General features: G+C 39.6%; 1 protein-coding gene across 1 annotated transcript; it reads left to right on the top strand.

Moving 5' to 3' along the window:
- The first annotated feature begins 4788 nt into the window (after nucleotides 1–4788).
- Nucleotides 4789–6981, top strand: LOC139658328 (basic helix-loop-helix transcription factor scleraxis). The gene is made up of 2 exons (XM_071536432.1): nucleotides 4789–5316; nucleotides 6946–6981. Exons 1-2 carry the CDS (start codon nucleotides 4789–4791, stop codon nucleotides 6979–6981), a joined length of 564 nt encoding a protein of 187 aa, XP_071392533.1.
- Nucleotides 6982–10831: the final 3850 nt, after the last annotated feature.

Genomic DNA, 10831 nt, shown 5'->3' with positions numbered 1-10831 from the left:
AGGTCATCGTTCTCACCTGGACAAACCATCAAACTACAGGCCAGCTAAAGCTAGCTTCTACTAGATACGTTAGCTTGTGTGCTAATCAGATGTGTTAACAACAAGACAGTGATGGTTAGCTAGCTAACAAGCTGACATTATCTAAACACTAAATCAATCAGATGGATCAGTGATGAAATGATCAGTTCAGTCAGAAACAGACAGAAATTAACCGTCTGTTCAATTCTGTTGAGACGGACAGAAACACAGTCAGCTGTTCACAGAGCTGAGGACCTCCAAGATGGCCGCCAGAGGAGGAGGGGTACATCACATGAAAGCCCTCTATAGTTTCTGGGGTAATTATATATCCAGTAACGACCTCATAAGACAATAATGCAATGTTTAAAAATGCTATATTGCATCCATTTTCTGATGTTACTGTATTCTAACGTAATTCTAAAATTAGTGCGTACTAGTCGTTAGCATTCCTCGTTAAAACCGGTTCTTCTCTCTGTTGAGATTCACAGTGTTCATCACCGGTCGTCTGCAGCAGCGGCAGTGAGGAGCGTTTGACTTTGCTGCAGGGGCCAGACAAGTTCAGGGCCGGCGGGTCGGGGCCGCGAGGAAACGACGGATTAAGAGATTAACGAGCTTCTGGGGCCGCATTAGCTCCGCACCGGTTACACCGACTCGGCTCCGCGTTCGGCCCGAGACCGAAGACCCGACTGACTCTTCACAACTCATTAGGATGAAGCGGGGCGGGTTGTCAGGCCGCAGCAGGACCGGCCCGCTCGGCCCTCTGTTGATATTTGTTGCTATCGCTCTAATCCCTGGATGATTCTTCGGCATGCAGCGGATTCTCTTTCGTTTCTCTCGCGCATGATTTGTAATTGATCGTGCTTGATTTGTGCGTTTCCTACAAGTGTTTTTATTTCCGCAGTTGAGGATATCTTTGCTGCATCAGCGCTTCTCTGCCTTTTCGCCTCATGACCCACTTAAATAAGCCGATATCTCCTTGTGGCCTGTTGCAGATTTACACCTGCAGCACCTGACCTTTGACACCAAACAGTGATTTTTTATTTTCCCTTTTCAAGCTATTTTACTTGATTAGTTGTTGGAAGAAGACTAGAGGCTGCAAACACACTGCAAGTTAGGTTATTTTATGTTCTATCCAGACTTATCAAGCTTATTTTAGGATTTTTTTTTTGTGAAATCATCTTAATAATTTTACCGGTTTCAACAAATGTGACTTTTTTTTCCAGGAGAATGTAACTTGTTTCAGGTCAAGTTTCTTGTTTCCAGATTTTCTTCATTGTTTTATGATGATTTCTTGAAAGAAGAAGTCATATTGGCATGAATCAAGTGAAATTTACTGAAACCAGCAGATTATCTGCCAGTGCAGTGAGAGAATTTGACTAAAAATATCATGAAATAAGCTGATAGGTCTGGAAACAAGAGAAAATCACTGGACATCTTGTCATTTTTCAGTGTTTCACAAGAAAAATGTGAGTCTCCAGAAAAAGTTCCTTTATTTTACATGAGATAAAAAGTTCCTGCTTCTTCAGGTTCGCTCTTCGGTCATTTCAATACTTTCCAATACTGTTTTTTTCTGCACTTGTCAGCACCATAAAAACTGTTTTCAGTAGTACACGGGTAAATGAACCTTTCTTTATATCTGCTAATAAATTTGTACATCATAAATAAATTTTCTCACATTCCATCAACCAATGTATATAACCCCCATGCTGGGGACCACTGTATAAAAATCACTACAGACCAATGTAGAAATTATTATTGCCCTCTGGTGGCAATAATAATACAGTCCAGTGATATGAAGATGCAAAGAAATGTAGATGAAACTGAAAATATGAACTGTTCATGAGATCCACAGCTCAGTGATGGGGGTTCAGCTTTCAAACAGCTAACTGGAAGATTAAATAATATCCAAAATTGATTTCGGTGACACCAATAAATGAATTGAACCTTCCTATTGTGATCTGAGTGAACATGGAAACCTGATTGGAAGGCCGCTCTAAGTCTAACAGCAACACAAGGCGTCCGTTCACAGATATTTATATCCACCCCCAAAGATGGCACTGGGCAAGGTGTGTGAGTGTGTGTGTGTGTGTGTGTGTGTGTGTGTGTGTTGTGGGCACAAACAGGAAGGCCTGGTACACCTGGACTACTCACTCACTGGGAGCCCAGCGCCTCCCGCCAAGCCAGCAGAGTTATCCTCTATCCTGGATACCAATAGACTGGACACACACTAGTTACACACAGTTAGAAACACACAGTATGTATCAAGTCAAGTCCATGTCATTAATGTTGAGTCTCAAGTCTAAATGTAGAACAGCAAGTCAAGTCAGAACAAATCAAGAGTCCAGTATCAATTTAATATCTTAAAGAAAACTAAATATCTAGGACTTTTCAATGCAATATGGTTTTAATAGGATAAAAACTTGGTAAGAGCATCATGAGTTTGATTTCTATAATCAGTTTCAACTTCAATAAATTCAATCATTCCATACAAATTCAGAAAACAGAATTTAAATTCAGTCGTCTGCTGGAACAAATCTCATCACTTTCAGTCTGAGTCATTTACACAAACACAAGATCTCAAGTCAAGACTTTAGAAACCTTTTCAAGTCATCAGAGTACAAGTCAAAGTCGAGTCCCAAGTCACCAGAACCCAAGTCAAGTCAAGTCTCAAGTCTCCTCTTCATGCATCAAGTCAAGTCTCAACTAATTACAATTGTGACTCGAGTCCAAGTGATGTGACTTGAGTCTCCACCAATTTGCCGTCCAGCTCTTAAGGGTCGTGAAAACCACAAAAATGACATTTACTCATTCTGATCTTTTAAATTTGTGTTGGATGGGGTTAAAGACGCCCTACTGTAGGATTTAAAAATTTCCACTATTTATGTACATAATGACCAAAGATGTTTAATGAAGAAATTGTTAAAATGCGATTTTGTTTGATGGTTAAATTGAAAGTTATTGCATTTTCAAAAATCCTTTTTTCCTGACAGTTTCAGTCTAACTCCAGGAAACGCATCACAGCTGGACTCGCTCCTGATTGGTTCCCTCACTAAAGAATGACTGCAATCCGTCCAATCAGGGTCCAGTTTGCAGCATTTGAACTGGAAAGCCTCCACTCAGCAGGTTTACCTCATTTGAATTAGAGGAGCCGCTGCTGTCGGCCAATCAGGAGCCAGGATTGTGACTGCCTGTGAGGCTGACGCTGCTTTCACATGCTATCAGATACAGCGGAAAAATGAGCTTCCTACTTGGAAATTTAACATGAAAGTCATTCAAAGTCAAATGATGATGATGTCGGCATATCTGAGAAAATTTTGCTCCCCAAGTTTCCGAGTCACGACGCAATGACGACCTTTAACCTTCTCAACATGGTGGGAAAGTTTGTGTCGGTCAATGGTAAGAAAACACATATGTACACATGCAGCTTTATTATAGGTTTGCATTTATCCAGACTAACCATCATACCTAACATTTGTTTAAATGAGCTTGTTAAGCTGCAGGACGGCCATGTTTGTTTATTGTTTGTCCTCTGGGTTTGATCTTCAGACAAAATCGCATGTGAAAGCAGCTGTTTAACAGCCGATTCTGAATGTCAGACTTTCCCTCCGGCATGTGAAGGCAGGGTGTGTCTTTAAATTGATTCAATAAAAAGCTTTTTAACTAAACTACATTTGTTTGCAAAACGTCATGAAGAACAATATTTGAATCTTGAGCCATAGTATATTGGAAAAAGCATGAAAACTGAATAATAATCTAGTCAAGGACGTTAATGTTATTTCTGTAAACACTAAATAGGTTTTCATTTTTTTATGTTTTGGTATGAAAATGGTCAAACTTAAATATGTTGAAATATGAAATGTGTTTTTAAATATTGTTGTGGCTGATATTTTCTTTTTCCTCTCTTTTCTTTTTTCTGTAGGCTATTGCCTAAACTATTTGTTCTTTTTCTTCTGTTTATTAATCTATTTATTTTATTTTAAATTGCAATTAGCCTACTCTCAGTAAAGCCCATTGCATTGCAATGCATGAAATGTGCTATATGAAATGCTTTGGCATGAAAATGTTGAATATTGGCACAAAATATCAACTAGTCAGCTCCAGTCCAAAAATATTAGTATTGGCCTTCAGAAATTTTCATCATCCATGACAGGTTGGGTGAAGAATTGATGATAAGATGAAAAGACACACCAATACAACATATTGACAATTTTAGATAATGTTTTCATCAGGAAAATATGGAGCTCCTATAGGTTTGGAAGACCCAATGTTGATTGATTTCCAGGACTTTCCAGAAATACATGCCAGCATCTCCATGACTTAAAATGGTTCGTCCTTCATAGTTTATCAACACTGTAAACACTTGTCATCTTATGAAATGTTTTGGCATGAAAATAAATAAACAAATATGTTGAATATCGGCACAAGAATCATATTGCTTCAATCCAGAAATATCATTATCGGCCTTGAGAAACCCATATCGGTCGAACCCCAATATAAACCTGCATCCTCCAGACCACGACAGGTGCCCCCCTCCCCGCCCCCCTCCTATAGACTCCACCTGTCTTCCCTTCTCCACGGCGCGGTGTCGACCCAGAAAGGACCCGTCATTCAAGAAATGGCATGCCGATCAGCCGGGGGGCCGGACGGCGCAAACCCCCTCGGTCACCGGATCGGCGGCAGCTGCTCGGCCCCCGGTGCTATTTTCACCCCAGGATAAAGTGGCGGGCAGCCGCCGCCCGCCCCGCACGGCCCAGTAGCACCAGAGCCAGCATGAAGTCCACAGGGAGCGACAGGAGCGCGCAGCCCGACGGCTTCCCCTCCGACCTGGACGATCTGGACAGCGGCAGCGACAGCTCCGACAAGTCCACGGGCGGCAGCTGCAGCCCCCGCGGCGGGCTGCTGCTGGTGGCGGGCGGGGGCGGCTCCCGGGCCGGGGCGCCGAGGCGGAGGCGGCGGCGGAGCGGCGGAGGAGACGCGTGTCTGCCGGGCGCCAGCAAACAGAGGCAGGCGGCCAACGCGCGGGAGCGGGACCGGACCCACAGCGTCAACACGGCCTTCACGGCGCTCCGCACCCTCATTCCCACCGAGCCCGCCGACAGGAAGCTGTCCAAGATCGAGACGCTGCGCCTGGCATCCAGCTACATCTCGCACCTGGCCAACGTGCTGCTGCTGGGGGAGAACTGCCGGGACGGACAGCCGTGCCTCCGCTACCAGAGCATCCTGCACGGCCCCGCCGGCCTCAGCGGCTCCGCCCTGCGGCCCATCTGCACTTTCTGCCTCAGCAACCAGAGGAAACTGGTGAGTCTGCCTCCATACCTGTTACACTGTATGCACAGGTTGGGAAAACACAGCTGACTGACCAAAACAAATTATGGTCCTCTTTACTTTACCTTCACTTACTACTTGATAAATGATACCAGACTGCAGACTGTACCTTCTTCTAGATACTGAATGATGAACCTCAGATAACCTACTGATTTTTATCCAAAAATGATAGGGATATCTGTTCCAAAATTAGATATAGGCTACCATTTGGGTATAATGGCACCTATATTCTTACCAAATTAAATCAATTTAATAGTAAGCAACTTCAGTCCTTGGTTGACAAAGTTGGTTGATACCGCTCTTGCAGACTGGATATCTTTGTACAGATATACAATAATAAGCTTTATTTAAATGAATATGGAAATTTGGCTGCAAAATGATTCGGATGAAAGAAAGTGGCGCCTACTTTTCCAAAGTGACAGACACCACAACATGAAAACAAACTGTGGTACTTTTTAAAGGTTTGAAGGCAACTTCAGTCCATGTCAGTTTACTAACTGAACAGTTTAGCAGACTGGATCCTCTGTATTCTATAGGCTAGAGATGTTCAGTGAGGAACTCCAGGTCCATTTTTTTTATTTAATCCAAAATCCATATGGATAGATATTAACAGACAGATATTAACCTTTTGGACTAAAATAAAAAACTGGCATCTACTCTGATAAACTGATGGATTATAACAAGTTAACAGGAGTTAACAGGAGTCTTAAGTCCTCCTGTGACAAAATGTAAACACATTTACAGACTGGATCCGTTCTATTCTGGAGATATCGACTGATTGATTTTTTATATCTGAGTTAAGGATTTGAACTCTTGAGTGAAGCCAAGATGAAGGGATTGTTTCCAAAGTGAGAAATCCAAAGTTGAACCTCCAAAAACACAATTTAACACAACTGATGGTGCTTTTTAAAGGTTTGACAGCATCTTAAGTCCTTAGCTGAGAAAATGACAAGGCCTCGGCCGACTGGATCCTCTCTTGTTCTTGAGATACTGAATGATATTGATGATTTTCTAAACCTTAATGAATATACAGTATATAGTTTTGGATTAGTAGTGTTTATGTGATGGGGTCTGTGCTGGGTAATAAACACTGTTTGCCTGGCTGGAGGCCTTGCAGATATAAATAGACAGCAGAAATTGGCACAAGTGCAAGAATATTATGTCACAATATACCTTAAAACGCTTGAAATTGTATTTTTGCAAACACAACAGCCATATTTAAGAAATTACAGCTGCAATACAGTCAACTAATGGCATTTTTTCTAGTCCTAAAATGGCAGAATTTTTCTCTTGTTTTAAGAAAAAAAAAAGATTTTAAGCCTGAAAATGAGAATAAATGACTTGGTATGAAAATAAATGAATAAAGACGTTAAGACATAAATAAATACTTAAAAGTAATAAAAATTAAAACAAAGTAATACATAAAATATAAACAAGATTGTGAGACTGAAAATGAGACTAAGAGACTTGGCAAGATCGATATTTTTGCATGTTAAAGAATATTCTCACTATTTTTACCACAGTGCTGTTTACTGACATGTCACGGTGCCTTCACAGGACTTCTCTGTGTGGTAAAAACCTGCCGTGTGTTTGCCTTCGCAGCTCAGAGACGGAGGGAAACACTCGGCCGCCGTCTGAGACGAGGAGGAGTCCGTCTGTAATGTTTACATGTGACGACCGCAGGACTTTGTATATATATATTTTGCATCAGGACGGGAAAAAACAAACAAACAAAGAATCAACACTGAAATGCACTTTCTGTTCACGTTCGTGTGCGTCTGATCCTCTATGTTTTGGTTGAGCTGTAACCTGAGCCGATGTGTAAAGTTGCACCTGACGGGGGCTATTTTGGTAGCACGAATAGTACCACCCCCCCTCCCCCCCTCCCCTAAAACCCAAGTCCAACTCCTAAAAAAAAAAAACCTTGTCGCCTTCGGTCACATGATGGTAACTGAAGACCGGCTTCTGCAGCGGTTGCTGTCAGTTCAGTTCAGTTATGCTGCGTTCAAGTGCTGTCGGATATATCAAAATTACACAAGGGGACGTCAATTCCCTGAACCTTAAAGGTGCACCAGTAATCTATTCAATATTATCGTTTATCGTCTTTCAGTGGAATCATATCGTGATGATATGAAGATATTTTGATATCGTGACACACATTTCTGCTGTCTAAATTGATGATGACAAGCAAATTTTACTTAAAAACTCTCATAAAATGAGGTATGGTAGGAATATTATTTGAATATTTCTGTTTTGTTTGACATCACACCTAACATTACCATTCGGTTCAATGAGATGAACATTCATTTGATTATTTAATGTGATTTTGCATACATGAACCATATCGTGATGTATACTGATATTGAGAAAAATCCTTATGATTATCATGATATTGATTTCAAACATATCGCCCAGCCCTAATCTGTTCCCCCTATTGGTGACCAGAAGAAAGTGCAACAACATTGACAGAACTTCTCTCCTCCCACACAAGTCTCCCCCCCCCTTGAGCTACGGTGGCCTGTAACTGACACAAACAACAAAATCACATTTTAATAACGTAGAGCAGTAAGCTGGCTAATCAGAGCAGAGATCCAGCAGAAACAGTGCAGTGAAGAGCCGATATAACACCATAAATAATAATAATAAACCTGCTTTGGTATTTGCTTTTTTTGGCTTTGAAACTCCAGTTGTTGGATGAGGTTTTGTTGCAAAACAGAGTATGGGCCAAAAAGTTTTGAAAGCCAGAAATCTCAGCAGCTGGCCAAGTAATTGATGAGTATTGGTATTGATAACCAACCGTATCAACCCTGTCAACAGTCTGGACCCATCTGACTGAATGTTCTCTGTTCCTCATTCTCTTAAAGCCATTTTGATCTAAAGGCTTCTGCTTAAATGCTTGAAATGTGTTTCTTAGACAAATATAAATAGTGAAGTTGATCCTATGTATGAATTTCTTTCCAAAGCCTTTGCCTTTCCATCAAGGCAAAGAATCTAAAATATAAGATAGTTTTGATTTGTTTAACACTTTTTTTGGTCACTGCATAATTCCATTTGTATTATTTCACAGTTTTGATGTCTTTACTGTTATTCTAAAATGTGGAAAATAGTAAAAATAATCTTACTTATTGCCCCTTTAAAGTACGGTCAGATCCCTGCTTCCAGTATCATTTGCTCTCCACCTCCTAAACGTCTCGTTTCAGTACATCTGGTGTCAGAAAATTCCCACTTTCCCAGTCATATGAACCATTTGGGCTCCTTCATGAGCAAATCGGTTCGTAACAACGATATTTCCGACAGCATTAGTCTCAGTCGCTCCACTCATCTGACGGCAAATTTCACGGTCAGGGTCAAATCCGCTTTGCAGTCAGTTTCAACATAGACATACAACATATCATTACACAAATAATCATGCCTGAATAAAGTACAGCAGCTGTAAAGTACATTTAAATTAGATGCTATTTTCTGGCTAATTATACTGAGGTCAGCCATTGTGAACTTGACCATTTTTAAGGCTAACGAAAATATTAAAATGTAATCTCAGCACAAAAACTCATCAACAGCTGTAACTGTCAATATCTGTAGCTGTAGATAAAGAAAAGTCAAGTTTTCCTGACTAAGGTAATCTGCTTTTTGTATTAAGATTGTGTGAAAACTCAGAAAATAGTTTTAACGGTTTAAAAAGCAGGTTGAAAACATGTTTAGTCATTTTCTTTATGAATATCATTTAACACCATTTCCTACATTAATGAGCTTTGAAAGGCATCAAGCAGTTGTTTAAGATTACAACTTTTATTTGAAAAATTCAGATTGGAAGTTAAAAGATTCTGCTGTTTGCTTGATGCGTCCTTGGTGGTCATGGCAAGCAAATAACTGATAATTGGGTTTTTTAATTTAATTATTTAAAGAATTACCTGCAAATTGAACTGGATTTGACTCCAACTGGGTTTAGAGAAACTGTTTTGGTCATGACAGTGACATCAGTGACTGTGAGGCAGCTTGGAAAAGGCGAACATTCAATATGTAATCTGAATATTGAATATTGAATATGTAAACATGTATGACTCCTTGCACAAAATAACAAATATTGTATAATGTGACTAAATGTGAGTAGTTTTGCTTTCTCAGAGTTTTCTGGGTTTAGAATAGAAAAGTTTAAGTACGATCTGTAAAAATATTTTGACTTGCGAAAACAACATGTAAAAAATGTCTGTTTAACAAATCATTTAATCTTACATTCAGGCTTAAAATCCTAAGGGGGATATATGCAAATGCAGTGAGATAATTTCACTTGTTTTTTCAACTGTTTTCAGAAAAGTAAGATTTGGATTTGAAGTCTGAATCCAAGATGATATGTCATGTTCAGATGGTTATTTTTGCAGTGTGATCAAATGTTTACTTTTGCATTGTTGCACAAACCTTTTGTTAATTCAAAAACACAAAACGGCAACTGTGTGTGTGTGTGTGTGTGTGTGTGTGTGTGTGCACATTAACGTGGCTTGCCTTTGTATGCAGCAGGGAAAGTTTGTCTTATGCAACGATTTGGAAAAATAGAAAAATTGAAGCATTTTACGATCAACTGGATCCCTTAATATTGATTATATAGCGCATATGGATGAGCAATAATTGATTTGTTTTCTCCAGAAAAAAAAAAATATCACAGGGAAATGTTGCACACTACCTCAAACCTATTTTTTGAAGCCATATAGAATATGAAGGCCTACCTCTAAATCTACTCTAATGTGTAACATTACTGTATAGATTATGTACTTGAATATCTGACAATTGTGTCCTTTGCACATGGCAAATACTGAGAAGCTGCTCTGAAGATAAATGTATTTTTGTACAATAAAATTCAATAAAATATGAGCGTAATTATCACTGTTTCTCCTCATCATTCAACAGGTTGGAATAGTTTGTGATGTGTTAAGTGCTTTACACACCACATCAAGTTGACTTGATGCATGAAGAGGAGACTTGAGACTTGACTTTGACTGGGTTCTGGTGACTTGGGACTTGACTCTGACGACTTGAAAAGGTTTCTAAAGTCTTGACTTGAGATCTTGTGTTTGTGTAAATGACTTAGATTGAAAGTGATGAGATTTGTTCCAGCAGACGACTGAATTTAAATTCTGTTTTCTGAATTTGTATGGAATGATTGAATTTATTGAAGTTGAAACTGATAATAGAAATCAAACTCATGATGCTCTTACCAAGTTTTTATCCTATTAAAACCATATTGCATTGAAAAGTCCTAGATATTTAGTTTTCTTTAAGATATTAAATTGATACTGGACTCTTGATTTGTTCTGACTTGACTTGCTGTTCTACATTTAGACTTGACACTTGACATGTTGCAAAGTTGACTTGGTCAAACCTCTGGCAAAGTAAAACAGTAAGGTAAACAAAAATATAAAAAGTGAATTATACAATATCCTATAAATAAGACCAGTACTACCATTACAGAGGTGGGAGGAAGGCGCCCTCTAGT

Source organism: Centroberyx affinis, unplaced genomic scaffold (genome assembly GCF_046629955.1).
Source record: "Centroberyx affinis isolate AG114_WGS23_722 - 3 ecotype Tasmania unplaced genomic scaffold, CSIRO-AGI_Caff_v1 ptg000186l_1, whole genome shotgun sequence".
NCBI classification, from domain to species: domain Eukaryota; kingdom Metazoa; phylum Chordata; class Actinopteri; order Beryciformes; family Berycidae; genus Centroberyx; species Centroberyx affinis.
The sequence above is the reverse complement of the archived record's forward strand: the minus strand, read 5'-3'. Positions and strand labels throughout refer to the sequence as shown.

Bases quoted from the DNA above. Each gene is read 5' to 3' on its own strand.
- LOC139658328 (XM_071536432.1), top strand. From the start codon at position 4,789: ATGAAGTCCACAGGGAGCGACAGGAGCGCGCAGCCCGACGGCTTCCCC. The intron at 5,317-6,945 runs GTGAGTCTGCCT...TTGCCTTCGCAG, and splicing joins TCAGCAACCAGAGGAAACTG to CTCAGAGACGGAGGGAAACA.